The sequence below is a fragment of the Morchella sextelata genome (genome assembly GCF_020137385.1).
Source record: "Morchella sextelata strain SCLS chromosome Unknown scls_23, whole genome shotgun sequence".
Classification (NCBI taxonomy): Eukaryota; Fungi; Ascomycota; class Pezizomycetes; order Pezizales; family Morchellaceae; genus Morchella; species Morchella sextelata.
The window spans coordinates 120,548-142,461 of record NW_025408638.1 but is presented as its reverse complement, the minus strand read 5'-3'; the positions used below and the strand labels follow the sequence as shown (position 1 = coordinate 142,461).

The window sequence follows — 21,914 nt, the reverse complement described above, 5'->3', positions numbered from 1 at the left end:
TATGCCGACACCGTTCTATTAGATGCTTTGTCGGTAGACTTCACACAAAAAGTGAAAAGTTGAGGCCATCTCCTTCGTCATAGCCAGTGAGATATTCCCAATAGAACCCACAGAAGTTACATATACCTCCTTGCACTTCTTATTGCACCTCCGTGACGACGTGCGGACTTATTGGTGGGGGAATCGATTGCGCATACACCCTAGTTATTTCTGTCTGCATTCAGCCGCAACCTTTCAGGAGCTCAACACCAAGAACATCTCAGACCCGAGTCGCAATCTTTACCACTCTCACTCGTTCACTCGCCCACCCCACTACCGTACTGCCTTCCTCTCTCGTGTGTGGGGCGCCCAGTAGGCACAGAAATACCAGAATCTCTCCCGGCGAGAAATCCACCATCGTTTCCCTAGAATTACCACCGCGAAACACGCGACACACAAGGACACCATGTTCACAAACGCCCTCAAATCCTTCACCTCCAACATCACCTCCAACTACACCCTCTCTCCCGAACCAACCACCTACTGCGGACCATGGCGAATCCACGACGCTAAAAAGAAGAAAACGAACCAAGCCGTCTCGGTCTGGATCTTTGAGCGGAAATCGCTTGAGTCGGGCGGCGGCTCCAGCAATGGTCTCTCGCTTCGTGGTGGCGGCAGCTCCAGGGATGGCCTCAAGGCAGCACAGGACGAAGTTGTGGAGAGGTTGAAGAAGGGGGCCAGCTTACTTGCAAGATTACGACACCCGTGTGTGCTGGAGCTTGCGGAGCCGGTGGAGGATACGCGGGGTGGGGGGTTAATGTTTGCGACGGAGGCTGTCTTGAGCAGTCTTTCGAAGCTGCTGCAAGAAAAGGATGAGGAGGAGGGCAGAAGTAACGGGAGATATGGAAGGGAGAGCTCAATAGGTGGTAGGAGACGAGCAGATATTGATATCGACGAGCTGGAGATCCAGAAGGGCTTGCTGCAGATCGGGAAGGCGTTGGAGTTTCTTCACGAGAGTGCAGCATTGGTTCATGGGAACATCACGCCGGATGCTGTCATGATCAATGCTAAGGTTGGTGATATTTTATGTTTCTAAAGGAGTTACTTTCGCATGTGTGAGCCCGGGAGAGCTCTCCTACTACCATTTACAGCTCTATGGCAGCTATATATTCACGGCCCTTGTACACATTCTGGTACTTGGATCCCGCAAATATCCTCTTAGACACCCCCTCAACTGTTCTTGGTTTCTACAGATGCTGACAACCTTTTATAGTCTGACTGGAAGCTCACTTCTCTATCATTCACGATTCCATCTACAAACCCCCCACTCCCACCGGCGTTCGACGCCCGTCTACCTCCGAATGTTCAGATTGCTCTCGACTACGCTTCCCCGGAACTTGTCCTCGACAACACCATCTCACCATCTACAGACTTGTTTTCCCTTGGGCTTCTTATCGTGGCCCTATACAACCACCCGCACAAGTCCCCGCTTGAAACACACAACTCAGCTTCCAGTTACCGACGCCTCCTCAGCACACCATCAACCACCCCAAATACATCCAACAATTTCCTTTCTTCGAAGCCGCTCCCGCGAGCCCTTGTCGATGCTCTTCTCCCGCACCTTCTAACCCGCCGACCCGCTGGCCGCATCACTGCGCGCGAATTCCAGGAGAACGAGTACTTCGACAACATTCTCGTCTCCGCCCTGCGCTTCCTCGACAGTCTCCCCGCCAAAACCCCTAGCGAGAAATCTGCTTTCATGCGAGGCCTCCCAAAGGTCCTCCCACAGTTTCCCCGCAGTGTTCTAGAAAAGAAGATTCTCCCGGGCCTTGTCGAAGAGCTGCGAGACGGCAGTATGCTAGCGCTCGTCCTTCCGAACGTTTTCGCCATTGCCGAAGCCGGCTCCGCCCGCCTCTTCAGCGAGAAGGTCCTACACAAGCTGAAAGAAGTGTTCTTACCCGCCGCCGGCACCAGCACACCCTCCACCGAACCCAAGACCGCCGCTGCCAAGATCGCGGAGCGCGAGAAGGAAGCTGGGCGTGAAGGCGGGCTGACGGTCGTGATCTCGAGCCTACCAATCATAATGGAGAAGACAACGTCGCGCGAGTTCAAGGAGGATATCCTGCCCATCTACCAGCTTGCGCTCGAATCGCCGACACATGCGCTGCAGGACCTTGCGTTGAGGTCGCTGGTCGTTGTGCTCCCGAAGCTGGACTTTCCGACACTGAAGAATGAGCTGTTCCCCGTGGTGGCGTCGGTGTTTACGAAGACTTCGTCGCTGGGTATCAAGATTCGCGGGTTGGAGGCGTTTAAGGTGCTGTGTGGGGGGACACCGCCGGTCAATACGGATGGCTTGGAGGGATTCAATAAGATTGAGAAGCAGAGAGCCGGGGACTGCCCGGTGCTGGATAAGTATACGATTCAGGAGAGGGTGGTGCCGTTGCTGAAGGGCATCAAGACAAAGGAGCCGGCAGTGATGATGGCGGCGCTGGAGGTTTTCTCAGAGATTGGCAAGATCTGTGACCGAGAGATTGTGGCAATGGAGCTACTGCCAGGGCTGTGGACCATGAGTTTTGGCCCGCTGCTGGGTCTGGAGCAGGTATGTATCTCGACCTTTACAGAAGTTCAAGTGATCATTTCTAGTGCTGATAAAATATTACAGTTCCAAGCATTCATGGCCACAATCAAATCCCTCTCATCCAAGATCGAACAAGAGCAAACTCGCAAACTCCAAGAACTGTCCTCCTCCGGCCCCAGCAACACCAGCAACGGTGCGGGCGAATTCCTATCATTCGGCGGCATCCCCGGCGCAAACACCGGCTCCTCCGGCGGCGACGGCGATGCCTTCGCAGACCTCGTCTTCGGCAAGAGCAAGCCCAGTAACGGTACCAGCAGTCCCGGCTGGGGCGGCGCAAGCAGTAGCAACAACGATATCGGCTCAAGTTTGGGCCCGGCGCCACAGAAGAAGCAGGAGACGGCATCGTTCAGCTGGTCTACGCCCAGCAGCGCAACACATAGTCCGCCGCCCAGCATGAGACCACAGCGGGCCGCCACGCCAGACTCGCGGTTCGCGCCATTGACGCCCTCGTCACCAGGCATTCCGCCGCCTCTCAGTAGCAACAACAGCATGAGCATGGGAATGGGCGGCATGGGAATGGGCATGGGAATGGGAATGGGTATGGGCACACTACAGCCGCAGCCCTCCCCCGGCTTCGGCAGCACAACCGCCCTCCGCCCACAGCAGCCGCAGCAGCAGCAACAACAGAACACACAGAATAATATGGGCGGTATGACAATCGACTGGTCCTCCGTCGCCGGCACAAAGAAGCCAACGCTCAGCACGGCGCCGTTGACGCCGAAGCCTAGCACTTCCACAAACTACGGCATGGGCATGGGTATGAACCAGAACCAGACCCAGAATCGGAACAATGGGTTCCCATCGCCGCAGCCGCAGCCGCAGCAGCAGCAACAGAGTCATCCGACGATACTGTACGGGCAGACGCGGCAGCAGGCAGCGCCAGCGCCACAGGGGACGGGCGCGTTCGCGGGCTTTATGATACCGCCGCCGCCTGGGAGTGGTGGTGGCGGTGGTATGGGTACGGGTATGGGTGGGGGTGGGGGGATGAATTTGGTGATTGGGAGTGGGGTGTTGGCAGCGAAAAAGCAGGAGAAGAAGGGGCTAGATGCGTGGGAGAGTTTGTTGTAGTTTTTTTCTTTTTTTTTTCTTACTTTTTTATTATATATATTATTGTGGCTTTTGGTTCTTGGTTTACTTGTGTGAGCGGGAGTCTACTTTTGTTTTTCTGCTTTTGTTTTGATGGATGAGTGATGACGAGTGATGGGTTGTGAAGCAAGAAGTGTGGGGGGACATAGACCGTCTGCTGGGTATCGTTTTTTTTCTTCATGTTTTTTTTTTATCGGATAATAGGGTTATCTTCTTTTCCTCTTTTTCTCTTTCTGGCTGACTCTGTGAGCGGAATGGAGCGGGTTAGAATAGGCGGTAAATAGCAAGTAAGTAAGTTAGTAATAGGAGATTCAGAGGGATAGTAATCTGTTTGTAGGCGTTTATATGGTGCTGAGGAACGATGTGCATGTGCCAATTAATGAATGTTTTACGACCATGATGCTCAGGACTTCAGGAGCGGATCCCAATATCATGATAATGATGAAGTGATGTTTCCTCTCGCCTTCTCATCCTCGAAGGCCATGGTACTTGAAGGCATTGCATGGTCCTTTTTCTACTTGGCAATTGCTTGATTCACCCTATATTACACCTTGATTGTTCCATTGATATCTCGATATTTCAATCAAGCATCCTCTTAGTCTTGGCACCCCCAACCCTCCAAGCCAGGGTTAGGGTCCACGACGTCATGGCGCCCCCAATCCTTGGCTAAACCAACTTCCAACGTCAGCCCGCGTCGCATCCGAAGTGACCCGGCCGGGATTGGGCTTACCCGGCCGCACCGCGCCGAGGGGCGATATCAATCCGAGTGAGAGGGTTGTGAATGGAGGAGGGTGAAGGAGGGTAGGGGGGGTGAGGATATGAGGGAGGTGATAGGAGGAGGAAGGGAGGAAATTGGGAGGGATATGATTGGGGATGTTAGCCGAGGGAATGGATTGGTTTCGTCCGATGTTTTGGATGTTGGGGCCCGGGTTGTATGACTCTTCCACAGTGGGTGGACCTCATATCGAGAACCACAGCAAGAAAGCATGAGAGAAGGGAAGACAGAGAGAGAGCGAAAGTACTACTCGCCAAGGAGCTGCAATGCCAGTGTAAAATAAATAAATATCTTATTCGAAACCCCTATATACCACCCACCCCCATCCCCAATCCCCAATCCCAACCTTTCTAATCTATCCAATCCGCAGCACAGTGAATGAGTGAGTGAGTGATAATTCGGTATAGTTTCTTCTTCCAGGCTCTATGTCAGACAAAGCAATACCCCCATCCCCATTCCATCGCCATCCCCAATCCATCCCCCGTCCTTTCCATCGCCATCCCATCATCGCAATCCCATCCTGGGGTAAATTAGACTTGAAAAAACATGTACTAGAATGAACGAGCGAAGGACGTAAAGCAGCGATCAAAGTCAAAGCAGGAAAGCAGCAACAGCAATACAACAAACGAAAAGAAAAAAAGCCATAAAAAAGTAAAAGAAAAACACAAGGGGCCGGGGGGTAGGATCAATCTCTCTCTCTCTCTCTCAATCTCTCAGTCTCTATACAGGGCGGTAGTCTCAACACAATCATGACAGGACAGACAGGCAAGAGAAAAAATTCATTGTGGTTGCTTTGCTTTGCTTCCGTACATGACTATGATGATGATGAAGAAGTGCTGTTGCTGCTGCGTTTATAATACCGGGGGGCGATTGTTTCGTGCTATGACAGATAGCACCCGACTCAATGCTTCGGCGGCAGACTCCCCGAGACCGTACGCAGCAACGACTTCTGCCCCTTCGTCGAGTCCTCAATGATGCCCTCGGCCTCGAGCCTCCTCCTCGCCTCTTCCAGCGCCCAACTCTGAATCCTACAGACCCACCCACCACAATCAGCACCCATACATTACCCACTATCAAACATATCAAAAAAGAGAGAAAACTTACGAAGTATCCGGCTTATAAGCGTACGCCACCCCGGCCGCAAACAGCCCACCAAAGAAACCCCAGTACCAGATCCCCTCCCACCCCTCCTTCGCCTGCTTCTCGCCCGGCGGGACGCCCAAGAACCAGCCGGTGGGCGGGTCGTAGTGGGAGCCGTGGGACGACGAGGACATGGAGCGCGTGAGCGGCGTGGGGTACAGGTGTGTCAGAGAGGTAGTCGTCGACGCGCGCGAGAGCAGCGAGAGCGTCGGCGGTGCGCGGAGGGCGGGCATGGCTGTGTGGTGTTGTGTGTGGATTGTGGAGTGGAGATTGCGGTGCGGTGAGGTAGGTGAGGTTGGTGGGGGAGATGGCGTGCGGGTGTGGGAGTGAGGTTGTGGTGCGGGCGCCGAAAGGGGTTGGCGGGCGTTACGTAAGCGAGGGGTGGTGGGTTGGGGTGGGTTGGGTTGGGATCAGGACTGGAGTGCCTGGTGACTGAGGGAGAAGCAGGGTTTTTGGCCGAGGGGATCGGTGATGCGATTTAGAGCTGAACTGAGTCGGTGGAGCTGGAGGATTTGTGTGAGTGTGTGTGGGCCGTGGGAGAAACAGGCCGGTGGGTAAGGTTTGCATAACGTCTGTCTGGTTGTCGTCGGGACAATATTATATATTGTGATGGCTAGCTCCGCAGAATTATATAGGGCTTCATGATGATTCAACCACTTGTATGTTTAAACATCACTTGGCATCTAGATATAGCGATTTCCACGTGAGAACACAGTATCTGCGAAAGAAGTGCAGGAACAAACAAGTATAAACGCAGGGGTAAATTTAAATCCAGCGTCGATTTCTTATCGAATAGCGGGGAGCCAATATATTAACAGGCACCATGGCCACATGAGTGGTCACTCGATCGAGTGTGTGCATCTCGGGATAAGAAGGTGAGACAGGGAACACATGAGCTTGGTTGTTGACGTCGACTTAGGCTTCGAACTTTGTCGAACTTTGTTTACCATCGATACCCTAAGCTCCATTGCGAATAAAAGCATTAAAACAATACCGACATGCTCACTACTAGTACTCTAGATATTCGGTTCTGTAGCCCTGTGTCCCAAAGAATAGCTAGAACGCCCCACAACGCTAGCTTTATAATTAACCATGGCTCGGCCAGTCTTGAAGGTGACAGCTTTAAGGTTTTACGACTTTTCAACCGAACAAGATAGTGGAAATCGGTTAGATATATGCTGGGTCCTGATAAGCAGATAAAGAAGCTTAGTAGTCCCCAGCTATTACTAGCTCAATCATAACAGCTACCACAAGAAACCCTTTATAAAAGATACCATTTACCAGTGGCACTATCAGTGGCTAGCGCTCAACCCAGTTCCCCACTGCAACACCATCCACAGCAAGCCACCATCGAGTCCTTCTTCAACGGTCCAATATTACTGATTGGCCCCCCACCGCGCCTGACACATCCGCGGTTTCGGCACTGTAGTGTAGGGCGGACTGTATGCCATGGTTGCTGGGCAACGGGTGCCTGGCCAGCCCGAAGAGGGCGGCCAATGATAGCCCGCGCAGGACGGGTGACAACAAGCTGGAACAACAACACTATGAACAAGATATAAGCGCCCGGCCAGCCCAACCAGCTGGAGGGGCTGTCATATTTAGAGTGCGGTGCTGCTCTTTAGTCGCAGCCATAGAGAGCTACATACCTGCTGGAGAGCGAGAGAGAGAGATTGTGAGATCAGGCGAGAGCTAGAGATCAAAAGCAGCCATCCGAAAGCGAGAGCTAGCTGTACATATACATACCTATCATCCACATAACCCACCCTGATCAGCACACCTGCACCAACATGCGACTCTCCCCGCTCTTCTCCCCACTCTTCCCACCACTCCTCTCCACCCTCCTCTCCACCCTCCTCTCACTCCTCCTCTCACTCCTCCTCCAACCAGCATCAGCAACAGCAGTAGCTCAAACAGACAACACCAACCCGTTCGCGCCGCCAATCTGCCGCGACGGCTACCTGTCCTGCAACACCGTGGACCACCCCGAAGTCTGCTGCCCCGTTAACACCGTGTGCACGTTCGACAGCCTGGGCACCATTGCGTGCTGCCCGTACCAGAGCGCGTGCACGGGCTATGTGATTCCGCAGAATCTGACAAAGTATCAGATACCGGCGCCGGCGAGTGATAGGTCGGGGGCGGGGAGGGGACGGGGCGGGGGGTGGTGGTTGTGGGGGGTGGTGGGGTTGGCGGTGGGCGTGGGGTGGGGAGGAGTGCTGTGAGGAGGTGTGCGAGGTGGTGGTTGTGGGAAGTTGGGGTAATGGGTTATGAGTAAATGAGTAAATGATTATGTGGTTATGGATTTTTTGGGGGGGTGGGCTCTGGGAGCTACCTAGCTTGGGTTCGTTTATGGTGTATGGGCTATGTCTGTGGGGATGTGCAGTTCTTGTTTATATTACGGGTTTCGTTTGGTTTCAAGTTTCAATGTTTGTCTGGGAGCATTTTGGCGCGGGTCAATGCGGTTTAGGTGCAGTTTTCTGGAATATAGATTATGCTTGGTTCTTTAAAACAAACATAGGTACACTTCATGATAGAACAAAAACATTAAAAGATCTGATATGAGCTTCAATCGAGACGTGCTCCATTCATAAGGAGGAATGGATAAAATAAATCGATCCAACCATAATGTGGCATGAGTGATAGACAAGTGAATAACGTTGCTTTCCTACCTTGTTGTTCTGTTGGAGTAGGTTATATAAATCAACTCGCAGTGATCAATCTATCGTGACCACATATTTATCTACTATACTATAAAAGAATATGACCCGAAAAAGTTTCAAGGACCAAACAATGATCGAGCGAGAAGCTAAGATAGTTCAAGCTAGGATTACGTATACGCTGAGAGTAGGGACACTTAACCCTGCCATGACAATCTACATCATGGCCCACCAACCTCTTGTAGCCACTTGGCAGTATTAATACATTATGCATATGAGCACTCGGTATGTGTTCAAGTTTGTATACTAAAATATCTTTCTATTCGATCATGACATGACATGGTTTCTAATATCATGCGTGATAAGTATTATCAAAAGGTTCAATATCCAAACCACCTTTGATTACCCGTCGAAGATCTTTATGACTTACCTCCCTTAGACCAAATTACAAAACTGTCTACCATACCTCCCCTCTTGGATAGCTCACCATGCTTTTATGGTACCTCCCACCAGCGAGAACCGTTAATCGCCCCTGCACAGGTTATAGACCCGAGTGATACCTCATGACTCACAAACATCTAGCAGTCCACTCCCAAAACCAAAGAAACCATAGAGGAAAGACACAGTTACATCTTCCATCCCCAGCCCTAGACTCCAATCATGGCGCTGTTAAACTCATAGCGCATGAGAAATAGTTTAGACGCGAGTAAAGGTAGGTGCTTATGTCCCCCACACTCACTTGGGCTGTTGATGGTTGGTGGTTCAAGGAAGCCGATTGACTGATTGATTGGTTCGGTTCAAAGAAGCTTAAATTACAAGAATATTATGTAGTCGGAGTGCGTTTATAGTTGGAAATTACTGTCGTTCACGGGGTATTGACGGACACTGGGTGTTGACGGACAGGGGACTTTTGACCAATAATTGAAGGCAAAACTGGGCTTGGCTGTCTCTCTTTTGGCTTGTCCGTCAACACCCAGTGTCCGTCAATACCCCGTGAACGGCAGTACTTGGCTTATGAACGCCAGAGGCCGCACACACATGATACCGGCAGAGCGCTTAGCGAAACGGTTTTTACCAACTGCATGCACGATACCTACTAACATCCACAATAAGCTCAATGCGGTGTTATGTAGGGGTTAAATGATACTTGGATCATTTTTTAGCGGTGAATAGCACTAATTGATGTAAGATATTCCTGTTCCAACAAATCCATATCTCGTTTTGTGGGGTTTCTATACCTACCTCAATTAGCTGATGTTCCCGACCCATTTGACGCCCTTTGAGATACCGTTGCAGGTCGGATCTCTCGATCCCTCTGGCAGATGCACAATTTTTAAATGCTTTCGACCAGTTGGTAAGAAAGAACTCCTTAGGGAGTGTATCAGTCCATCTACTGACCAAATTGACCACACAGCTAGTATCGACTAAACTTAAGAGAGAAACCGATGACCACGTAAATGTTTACACACAACAGATCAGACGCCTGACTAGCGTTTCGAAGCTTCCACTGCCCACAGGAAATTTGGTTACTATCGCTACCGTTCCTGCATGGGTTCTTTTCGATCCTGCAAAGCTTGTACACATAAACAAGACCATGATAATCCATTGTTATATGAAGAATAGGAGCATCTATTTGATTCTACCAACACCAGCAGCGCTCTATTCGAGTCAAGACTTACAGAGATCTGTCAACGCCTGGAGATCTGACTAGGAGATCAGGCATTAGAATTAATAGATCCAGACCAATTGGAACTAATGGCGATGATGCTCACGACGGAGGATATTACTGTCGATATTGTATAGGAAATTTCCGAGGATTTGAGATGGAACGAAGAGCTGATAAATACTTGCTGGCGATGTATTTAGTTTATCCTCCGAACAGTGAATGAACTTTAATATTTGTGTAGTTAGTTGATAATCCAGCCATATACGTATACTGCGGTACCACAATTAAATATCTGACCTGTAGTGTTCAAAAGTAGCTTAACTCCGCCTTCAAACCCTTTTGCTTTCTTATATCAATTTAGGAACTCTATATCTGACATAGATTTAGAGATCATATCATTTTATAGCTGTTTGAAGACGTCGAGGATGAAGTAATCAATGATTATTATTTATACTCGCTGAAAATCGAGATAATCAACCACTACGGTAGAATTCGATTGAGATTGCTTGATTTTGTGTATGGTGAGTTCCTGACATGTATTAGCCAAGGAGCCAGTATGTACCAGCATCCAGCCCTGGAAAATGTTCGCCGCGGCTGCAGTTACGATTGTGGGTGCGGTTGTGGTTGTGGCTGCGGTTGCTCTTGCGGTTACGGTTGTTAGAGGCCAAGCTTCAAGCTTGCAGCTCTTGGTTGCTTCCAAAAATGGACCTAATATCAATATATTGCAGTCCTTCGGGAATCCCAGAATGGAATAAATTACCCATATCCGCATAAATATTCAACAGGCCATGGAGTTCATATAGCTACCAATCTCGGGAGAGGTCCGAAGATCTAGGGCGATTGATCCATGCAAACACGTGCGCAGACTGACATGCGATTATGGCGTTCTCCGCCCCGGGAATGCCAGGCCGGAGTTCGTTGAAAGAAAGAATGTTGTTCACAGCTCAATTGAGACCATGGCTGCATGCAGTACCCCGCTAAAGCCTAATCCACTGCCAGTAGTGATTTAGTATGGGTGGCTGCGTGGCTTCAAGAAAATGCAAGCCGACGGCACAGTTGGCTATCTAAGATCGCTAGCCACTAAGATGTTAGAGAGGTCTCTACAACCCACAAGGACGCCATAATCTACATGTAGTCCATCGACGGTCCGTGGTAACGACAACTAAACCAGGGCTACTGAAGTAAGCCAAGGGCAACACCTACATCCTAGATCTCTGTGATGGAGTGGGCCAGCGGATTTCTGATGCATTTAATGCAACAGAATTCGAATTTATTTATGTTAGGTTTCTGTCCCCTTAGAGCGAGCCACACCCCAGAGAAACTTCGCATAGATAGCTAACTGCAAAGAAGTACAGGAATACCCCCTTAGGATATACATGATGTGAAGTTGGCACGAGAACAAAGAAGGTTCATTGGAAAGTCTAACATAGTATGAAAACTTTGGTTCGATGGAGATAGAGATGCATCCTACTCAGTTCTAACGTCCCGAACACCGACAATGCAACAGCATCATCCATCTACTCATAACTCGGCTTCGGAAATAAACCACTCCAGAATCTCTATTTTGTTAAATCAGGGTGCTGGTCTATAGCTAGTCCATAGCATGGGCTTATCTCAGATCATTCGGAAAAAGTTCGCGGGTCCAGTCAAATACGGTCCTTATCATGTAGCGGTAGGGTTGTGGGTCGGCGCAGTTCAATCAACTTTTCGCCCTGGTATCACATCATATATGCGAGTGATATTTTATGATAAAATCGCCACCCGCCACTTATACCTATTTATTATATAGGTTGAGGACACGGATTATTTGACAGATACGGAGACCACAACGAGCAAGCGACTATTCTTGCCTCGAGCAGTCAAATTTAGCAACATGAAGGCAAATCGCCGGCCTAACTGGAATCAAAAACGCCCCACATCATAGTGAAAGGAGCCTTTTTATAAAATAGAAATTGTTTCCTGGCGTTGATTCGCCTAGGTGCAGCCACATATAATGTCTATCATGCTTTTTCGATATACGTGGTGAGGCTAGTTAGGGCTGAGCTGACACGCATGAAACAGCACAACACAGGTGTCTCCCCTGAGCGAGATTCCAAGTACATAATCTGGAAATTCGCAACAAAAGAGAAGAACAGCGAACAGCCTGTTGTCGGTGTCCACGCGTTCCGATATATAACTAAGAGCATACCAGTACAAGTCAAGTTCTATTTCCCGAACTCCCTCTTCAATGTCGACTATCAGTTTTCTTCTTATAGTGATTCTATTCGCCTTCACCACCAGCGCAAAAGTCTGGACTATCACTCCAGTATTTAGCGGAGAGCAGAAAGACACTCATAGTATCTCCCAGTATCCATCCCTTAAAGAGCTATCACTATGGGATTGTAAGTCAATTCATTAATCCGCCAAGCTAGTCGCTCCAGCTAAATATCCAAACCAGACAATTCTCCTACCACCTACTGCAATATACAGCAGAATAAAAACCCAGTTTATGATTGTAGTGGTGGTTCCTGTCCAAGAGGAGCTAGATCTGAACCGCACAGTTATGTCCACAATATCACCACCAGTCCTCCTACCACAAACACAACAACCAGGCTATGCGATCGCAAGACGACAGGAGTGAGAGAGATTGCAAACATCGCCCTCCGCCTCGTTATTGGAGCGATGGTTCTATATGGTTTCCTCATGGTCATCCCGATCGTTTCGGTGTTTCTAGTGTACAAACTATCAATTTGGTCCGTCCGGTATTTCTCATGACACCAGCCTGAGGCGACTAGAAGCAAACAGTCCCTTCCCTAGTGATATCGGCACCAACATGTTCCATCCCATACATATACACACCTCTCCTAGCTGAGAACAAAACTGTGGCCGGTAATGCGCTGTGCTACAGGCAGCAGGACGACTCGACTTGCTTACTATTATTTACAGTTAGTAAGAAGGTAGGATGTGTTGAGTACTTTCTGTTGCGATGGGTTATACAGGTCGATGCCGGTTAAAGGGTGGTAATGGACCCTCGTTCATACGTCTTTCTTTCGTTGAATCGGAGTTGAAGGTGGAGGGTAGTGGGTATCAGGAAGTAAAATTCACGATCCAAGAGTTGAAGATGGAAATCACGCGTACCACTTCAACCAGGTAGGCAAGCTAGAGGATAATTCGGCGCATACATATGCCAACCGGACGAGCCCCGCTTTAGGTTTTTTTTTTTTTTTTTCCTTCTCGGAAAAACAAAAAACAGTGCTACACAAAGCACATCTGTACCTATCCAAGCAGAAGAAGCCGTTTGGTACTCGTAGTACTCCAAGAATAGTACCCCATCACATGATACCAAGAAGAGACCAAGACTAAAAAGGGGTCTACATACACATAAGAATGTATAGGACTAGAAGCGAGTGCGGGGTCGTACGCGAGGGAGTTCCCCCTTCTCGGGACCCCGAAGATTGGTCACCGCGGAAGCGGACGTGATTTCTGCTCTTTCTCTACGATCCTGCCCTTGAGACTTATTACTATGTATGTATTCCAGTAGTCCGCGCTGCTGGATTGGGGGCCGGAGATGAATGGATGGATTGGTGTGATAGAAAACAGGTCGGGTGGGTATTTAGGAATGGAGATTGTGTGTGGGGGGGGGGGGGGGGGGGGGGGTTAGAGGAAGACAATCCAGTCCAGTCGGGATGGCAAGTCAGGCATCCGACTCGACGGTTCTTCCTCAGGTTCAGCAGCTATCGTGTGTCTCTACCTCCAATCTCACACACACCACACATTTGCGCAAACCCACACACCACCCACCACACCCACCCACGACTGGACAAACACAACCCCTAGCCCTACATACACTGCGGCATCGCGATGAGTTAACCCAGAGCATGTGTGTGTAAGGCTTAGCTCCAGCAGCTGTGAAGCAACGCTCTCTGCTATTGTTCTAGTTTCCCCTCCCCTCATCACTCTGGGCATCGAATTGGCGATGGAGGAGAGGAAAAAGAAAAGAAATTATCTCTTCGAGAGCAGTCCCAATTGGTCTCTTGTTCCCCCCCGCCCAGTTCGCAGCCCAGCCCGACCCCCAACCGTTATCAACCTGTCAAGTTGTGTAGGTTGTAGCACTCGAGTAGGGAAGTACCTACATGCTGAGCTAGAGCAGGTAGAGTAGAAGGGCAGAGTGATCTAGAGTGAGTGTAACACAGGCAGGCCGAGCCCATCGCTCCATCCCATCCGGCGATGTCTGTCGATGCCGCATGCGACCGACCACAAACCACCACACTCCCGCCAACCTCCCCTCCCTCGCTCTCGCTCCTAATCCTAATCAATCCTCCTCCCTCCACCCCCCCCCCCCCCCCCCCAACAACAACAATTCTTACTTACTTACTGTGTACTCTACATCGGCGGCACAAATAGAGTACCATACATACATACCAGACCAGTCCCATACGTACCACTTGCTTAGCAAGAGGAGACGGAAGCACCGTATCCTTCCCACCTTGCTTTTGCTTACCCTACTTGCCTGCTTGCCTGCCCGTCTGCCTGCCTCTTACTGGTGCAATTCCGTTCCGTGTCCAATCCAATACCGTGCCCTCCCCAAGGCTATTCGCCGAGAGAAAGAGAGACAGGAGAGAGGTCGGGAAGGAGAAGAAAGAGACTGAGGATAGAGAGAGAACACCTCGCCCCGAGAGAGAGAGAGATACCGACGCCCCTTGTCTGGTCCAACCCCCCCCCCCCCCCCCCCGGATCTCTCACCGTGTCACTCGCTCCAAAACAACATATCGTGACAATTAACTAGTTCCTTTACCTGTCCCTGGATGCAACCATCACCTTTTCTTTAACCCCCCCTAGTGGTCATTCTTGTAACCTTTCTTCTACCCCTTCTTCTTCTTCTTTCATTCTCTCAAGCATCAGGCATCAGCATATTCCCCCAAAGACCATCTTCTACTACTTACACAAGAAGAAACTTCGACTCAAGTCCAATTTGACTGCTGACTGATTCCTCATCGACGACGACGAAAGCGATAACAACACCGGGTGTCTCCCCTCCCTAAAAAATGGCCAAACCGACCACCGCGATAGCACCTCGTGACGAGTCAAACACAGCAGCGCCCTCGCGCCCAGATCCACCCCATCCAATATCTACAAAGGGCACTTCTTCCTCAAAGCCCAACAGTGGCCACCCCGTCTCTGCTGCTGCTGCGCAATTCCACAGGTTCCGCTTAACAGAGTTCAACCGCGCCGAAAACCCTTCACCTGCAGCGTCTCCGTCATCTGCGTCTGCCCCTGCTGGACAGTGTTCGAGGTTTCGCGTTACTGACTTTGTGCCCTCTCCTTGGTCTGATACGCCCACGCCCACTACACCCGCAGCGATGTCTCCAGTGATGATGAATGGGGGACGTTCAGCGAATTTGAATGGCGCTGGTGTTGTGAATGTTGGTGCTGGCGCTGGTGGTGGGTCATCGCCATCGGGTAATGCAAGGCAGGGGAGTTTCTCGGTGATGCATATGGACGTGGAGGGGTCGGGTCCGCAGCAAACTAGTACTATGGTCGCAGCCGCTGCAGGCTCAGGCAGAGGTGTTTTGCAGAAGGTTGCTGTTGCCTCGCCGCAGCAACAGCAGCAACAGCAGCTTCTTATGATGTCGAAACCAGGAACTGTGGGTGAACCCTAAACCCTCTTTTGTTTATCCCACTTGTTTTTTTTCTTTCTTTCCTTTTGCTCTCCTTGGATCGGCCGACATGCCCTTTTTTCTTTTTCCCCTGAGGGGTGTGTGTTGATTTTGGGGAAACATCTAGGGCATGCAGCAGCGCCCACTGGCCCCGTCACCAATGACTGCAGCCACCAGTACTGCTGGAGGGGCTGTCAAGCCCTTCGACCCAGCAACGGTTCCTCAAGAAGCTGTATGGGAGCTTTCCAGGGTCCTCGGCATATTCCGCCAACACTCACCCGACAGCATAGTAAAGACAATTACGGATGCGCTGATGCAATGGCCCTCCCTTGCAGAAGGCAGTCTCCTGCGGCGGATTGGGGAGGTATTCCCGCCGCCACCAGCGCCAGCTCCTACCAGTCAGAATGGAAACGCTGCCCAGGAGCCGCCGAAGAAGAAGCGCGGGAGGCCGCCGGGAAAGAAGGCGAAGATGAATGATGGCACATCAGCCCCTGTACCTATAGCGGCGAGCCCCGTGGGGCTACAGCAGCAAACTATGGCACCGCCCCCCTTGCCATTTGCGCAACAACAGCAACTTCAGCAACAGCAGTCCCTAATACCGCCCGCACCAATACCAGCACCCGTGATACTAGGTCCCACCCGAGGAAAAAATGCGGCTGATAAACTCGTGCAATGCACGCGATGCCTGAAGGACTTCAATCCCACCTGGCGCGCAACTCCAGCATCCGATCCCTCATCAGAGGCGACCTGCGCAGTCAAGCACCAATTCAAGACCTTTGAACAAGGGCTTGAAGCTGTGACTCTTCCACGACGCAAAAACAATTACAAGACAACCTGGAAATGGAAGTGCTGTGGCCGTGAAGTACAGAGCACATCAGATCAATTACTGATGTGGCCTCGGAAAGAAGATGATCGAACTGGTGGATGGTGTTTTGTGGGAAAACATACCACCGAACCCGGTGTCCGGGAGAAACTGGGTCTCAAGCCAGGCAAAGGGAAGAAGATTAGTGAGGAGATTGGGAAGAAGCGAAAGAAGACTTCTGACGCCAAAGAAGCAGAAGTGGCAAAGAGCAGTGACAGTGATAGCTGGGTCCTACCGGAAACTGCGCTTGGGGGTTATGACCTCGCCCAGCCTTCTCCACCTGCTCCGTCGACATACCCACAAACCGAGTCCACATCGCAATCCGATGAACCGCCTAAACGGAAGCGTGGTCGTCCTAAGGGTAGTAAAACTCGCAGTAAGGTTATGCAAATGAGTCAGCCAGCTCTCAAAGACCAACAACAACCCGTGATTCAGCAAAGCACAGGGCCTGAGCAACAACTCATGAATGAGCATGCACAGAGCACCCATGATCCTACAGGGCTAGGCGTTGACCAGAGCTCGTTCTGGACGCAGTACACCGAGCCTAATCTTATAGATGATGATGGCGAGGGAGAAGACGATGATGAAGAAGTAGAGGAAGCTGATAACAGCAGCGAAGACCCCGCCATCTCAACGGCAGACCTATCGCTTCTTGCGTCCGCTACCGCGGCCATGACCGCTGCTGTTCAAGACGCGCCAATAGAGAAGAGGAAGCGGGGCAGGCCCAAGGGTAGTAGGAACGGGAAAATGGCAGTGGTAGATACCACGCAGAAGGCACTACGCATGAAGCCCAGTACCGAGAAAGTAGTAAATAAAATACCGCCCCCGCCACCTCCGCAGCTACAGCCGGTACCGGATCCAGCAGTGACCGGTACAGACGAAGGGGCACCGTTTGTGGGCATGGCAGGTATGGGTGCGATGGACGGGTATGGCGGCCTGGGAAGTGGTGATGGTGGTGGATGGTTTGGCTAAGTTTGGCCAGTCCATTCGTGATATTTCGGTTTTTTTTTTCTACTTTTTCTTCTATAATTTTATATTAGGGTTCTCGGGGAAAGAAAAAAAATTTGTTAGTTTTTCATGATTTTCGTTTTCATAGCATATTTATCGGAGGGTAACGGACGGGAATGGATTATTAAGGCCTAGGGAGTTAAACGGGTTTGATTTTTGTTCTCTCATCTCTTGTCTCGCATCTCTTTGTTGTACGGCTTTTCTTCGGGTGTGTGGGTTGTCAGAGGTTTCCTTTATTTTATCTCCACTATTCTTTCGTTTTATTCTTCTTCTTAGGGTCACGTAGGGAGCTGGCTGGCCAGATGGCCGGCCTGGATGCTTGTATCATAGTCTATTTGGAATAAGTATACAATAGGACTTCTAGTTGACGACAAGTCGGGTTGGTGACCGATTGCCAAGTAATCTGGCGGTTAGCTAATGAGTGATAGATGATGATATAACATTCATGCTGCGAGTGAGATCCTGTGACTGAAACTGTACCCGCGATGTCTTGACGTTGACTGACTCTGCATCGGGTATGTGTCATGAAAAACCACTTGCTGTTATATTGATTGATGAGATTGATACTTGATAATAGAAGGTCTATAATGACGGATTGAGAATGCGCCGGGGAGAAACTCGGTGGGTTTGGAAGTGCCTTCCTCGTGCTCCTGTCTATCTAGCCCTGACTTAGAGTAACCACCTGTCTTTGGATATGATAGCAGTTGAATCGCTGATATATGCTAGTCGATATATTTGGCTGAAATTTGACATGTATGTGCGCTAGCGTAGTCGTGTTAACACCACGAGGCCGTACACAATTGCGGTTTAGAAAGACCAGTCCATCCATAGCTTGTACCAATAGTATGTGCCGTAAAATAGTCTTTACAGTCCACATGAAAGTATCTTCTATGAGGTGGACATATTCGACCCCTTTCGAGAATGGGGTTATGCTGCTTGGCCATGCATGTATGATCCCTTGTGGTCGTTCATGGGACCGTGATTCACCGAAGTGGTGAAAGTGATGATAAGAGCGTAGAAAATATCAGCATTAAGGGTCAAATATATGATCCTGACGCTCGACCTACGCATAGAAGGAGTGTATGGTTAGGGCACGGCGAGGCCATCCCTGAAGCTCGTTTCACTGCAGAGCCTGTTGAGACGAAGAATTTATGAAAGAAAGAGAGGTAGAAGAACGGAGTTTTATTACAGGGCTTTCACTGCACAGGTCGGCCACTTTTCACTTACACTCACGTACCGTTAAGTTTTCGCCAAGTCCCATGCATGACCACACGGTCATTACATTAAAGCCCCATGTATCCTTTATGAACGTCCGAGCTCCACCAGGACCTCCATCAGCTTGGGCTCAATAGCACGGAACCCGCCCCCTACAGCTGAAAGAAGGTCGGGCACTCTTGTCACGAAGTTCAGGTGAGAGGTCAGGGTTAGGTGAGATCAATATTCTTAATACCGGGGTAAAGACGTCTGTGGCGGACACATGTAGTCTGTTCTCACCTATTCATGAAGTGGGCTCATTAAGAAATGTGCGTGGATGACCATCTCCTCATTGAGTGAAGTGTCCCTGAATCTAGCCCGTCTAGTTATGTCATGAAGTTCTGATGGGTGGTGTCATTTTTAGTAACGGACAAGGCCTAGTAACGACACTCCCCAAGACACAAGCCACAGGAAGACGACGCTACACAACGTTTATTTCCCTTTCTATAACGGGTCTAGATTCTATTGGGGTAGGGTTAAAAGACCTAGCTTTGGTTGAACGCAATCCTTGGTCTACAGATGAACTTCCCGAATGGAGCAGAAAATGCCCGCTTCAGTCTCGTGCAAAAGTAGCACACCCTCCCTAGAAAGCTCGGACCTGGAGGCGTCGACCTTTGCTTACAAAGGTCGTTGGATTCGGCTATAAGTAGAACTGGGAATGCATGGATGAATTCACAGAGTTCCATAAAGGGAAACATAGCACTTGTGGACATGAGTATGACAGCCTACATCAACACAGGCAGATCTGCAGCACTTTGGATTGAACAGGAACCAACGATCTACGTGATCCGCAGTACCTCGATGGACTTCAGAGATATCCTGACCGTTGAGTTAGAGTAGGTCAACGTTTTCTACCACTCAAAGCAGAAAGAAACACACCACTCCACATACACGCCTATACCCTGCTCAATATCCACTGATTGGCCATCACCCCGCTACCTAGTCTTTTCCTAAAAAGGGTCTTTGAACATCACTCTAGCTCCAAAGCTTCGCATCCAAGTGCAATCAGAACCATGGTTCGACGATCGTTTATTGGCCTAGGTGCACAGAAGAGGTAGAGTGCTCTACCCTGGGAAACAGCGCTATTGTGAAGCTTAGCCTAACGACGTTGGAGGAGCTGTGCCACTACCACTCGCTTTCCTTTACTATTTTAGGGAACGCGAATCACATGCTGTGGCCGTGACAAGTGTGGCTATCGTGCACTTTTGCTGACATTGATGTTCCTGGAGGTACATGTAGTTACATATGGCTACAATAAAGAGTACGCGAAGGGCGTAGAGATTTAGACGTTATGAAGTAGCCATATGTAGGAATATAACCCCCCGAGAAATCCTCCAGTCATGGATTATGATTCCTTTTCTAACCAAGAAGAAAAAATCTCTCAACCTTATAATAGCTGGATCATAGTTCAGCTCCCTGCAATACGGCTGACCAGCTCACTCATTTCTTCACGTAATATCACTCGACGATTAGGCCAGGCTTTCGGCGAGCTCCAGCTCCGCCCGGAATAATTAATGGCGTCAAATGAGGGGTAGAAGTATATCCGCTCATGGGCTATGATATTATATCAATTATCAATTTTTCAAAGATTTCCAGTACATATGTCGAGTACCTTGGGAAGCGATATCATAGGCATGGTACTTCCTACATGTACCCCACCAACGCAGCCACTGCTCGAAGAAGCTGAAAAATACCGCGCACCTCTCTATTCCCCGCGCAAAAGAAAGAAGGATTTCAAGATAACAAGCCATTTCGATCGGCAGAATACAAAGCACACTCGAGTACTTGGTTTTGTGGAGGCTGCAACTCGTGATTAGTAGAGAGGACGCTGGAGTAAACGAGAGAATTAGTACCTACATGTACTCTACCCTGTGCTCATGCCAGCGTGTCACATCCACTCATTCATCAGCCACATGCGCCTTCATGTTGTACAACGATCATAACTCCTCCACATCGCAGAGATACAGTGGGCCGATCACAAAAAAGACTGTCACGTTTGAAATTTGTGAAGGATGACCCAATCGAAGTGCTTTTTCTTTCAGCCTTGAATGTCGACTTTTCACATGCAGATGCTTATGTGTAATCTAAAATAAACTCGGTTCCGAAATGTTGGTATTTTATGAACTGGATTACATGAACTATGTAGCTACATGTATAAGCTGTGCGTGGTGGCAGTCTAGGAAAATGAGTTAGAGTAGAAAGAAATCCTTAGTGAGACTCATTGCCGGTGGTTTGTATCTTTGGATGAAATAAGCTTTGCCAAATATAGCCCACTCAGGTACTCCAGACAGTCTAGAGCATCATTGGAGGGAAGAACGGTGTTTAGAATGCTAGGCGAGGGGGCGCAAATCCAGAGTGTGTTGTTCGGGATCTACGAACACGAAATGCACTTCTATGTCTCTGATACCCCGAAAGAGAATCGAACAGCATAGTTGCCTAATCCGGTCTTTAGGTAGCGTGAAACCAGAACCAGTAACATTACATTATGTAGTTCGGGCATCACATCAAACAGAAGCTTCAGAGTGTTATTCCGCTTTTCTCTTTACTTCCGGAGATTTATCGAGTGAAACCCGATGTCTCTCTTTGTTGGCAGTCATTCACCACGAGAACCCCGAGTAAAATAAAGATTAAGGAATGGCAAGAGCAGAGTACTCTCCTAGACATGTAGTAGCTAAAGCATACTACATAACACTCAGACTCAGTCAGCTCTGTTAATGTGATCCAGCGTGTTCGTCCGCAAACTTGCAGCGGAAGCTCGGCACCCACCGATTGTATGTAGAATTATTGTAGGTAGATCAAATTTCAGGGAGTCTAATCGTCCAGAAACGTGGAGAAGACGGGATTCCTAAACCTTTACACGGGGATTTTCAGCACTACGAACCGCGCGCGGTACGGGACTACCCCCGGAGGCTCGCCTTACGTAGAGTAGAATACCTACAAATAACTATTTTTAAGAAAAAAAGACAATATCAGACTTGTAGGTCCCAGCCGATATGTTGGCAGTATCATTATTGTTATTGTTGATCATGTTGGTACCTTTTAAATTTTATCGGCAGAATAACAGCTCTGCGGTCAGTCTTTCATGCCGAGCCAAAGCGAACTTGGCGTTGTCTCAATGGCTACATTCTTTGTTCTTTTTCGACTTGCAAGCATCAATGAGGTGACGCAACGGCCATCTGTAAGTATTTCTCCCAACTGGGTGTCTACCATGCAATT

General features: G+C 49.5%; 4 protein-coding genes across 4 annotated transcripts; 3 read left to right on the top strand and 1 right to left on the bottom strand.

Annotated features, from left to right (window-relative positions):
- Positions 1-445: 445 nt before the first annotated feature.
- H6S33_007288 (uncharacterized protein) lies at positions 446-3,685 on the top strand (the record flags this gene model as incomplete). Its single annotated transcript, XM_044838950.1, has 3 exons — positions 446-1,051; positions 1,253-2,578; positions 2,642-3,685. 3 exons carry the CDS (start codon positions 446-448, stop codon positions 3,683-3,685), a joined length of 2,976 nt encoding a protein of 991 aa, XP_044688824.1.
- A 1,694-nt stretch (positions 3,686-5,379) lies between these two features.
- H6S33_007287 (uncharacterized protein) lies at positions 5,380-5,851 on the bottom strand (the record flags this gene model as incomplete). Its single annotated transcript, XM_044838939.1, has 2 exons — positions 5,380-5,506; positions 5,583-5,851. The coding sequence occupies 2 exons, from the start codon at positions 5,849-5,851 to the stop codon at positions 5,380-5,382; spliced, it is 396 nt and encodes a 131-aa protein (XP_044688823.1).
- A 1,554-nt stretch (positions 5,852-7,405) lies between these two features.
- On the top strand, positions 7,406-7,837 carry H6S33_007286 (uncharacterized protein; the record flags this gene model as incomplete). The annotated part of the gene is made up of 1 exon (XM_044838928.1): positions 7,406-7,837. The coding sequence occupies one exon, from the start codon at positions 7,406-7,408 to the stop codon at positions 7,835-7,837; it is 432 nt and encodes a 143-aa protein (XP_044688822.1).
- Positions 7,838-14,962: 7,125 nt separating this feature from the next.
- On the top strand, positions 14,963-17,408 carry H6S33_007285 (uncharacterized protein; the record flags this gene model as incomplete). Its single annotated transcript, XM_044838917.1, has 2 exons — positions 14,963-15,562; positions 15,702-17,408. 2 exons carry the CDS (start codon positions 14,963-14,965, stop codon positions 17,406-17,408), a joined length of 2,307 nt encoding a protein of 768 aa, XP_044688821.1.
- Positions 17,409-21,914: the final 4,506 nt, after the last annotated feature.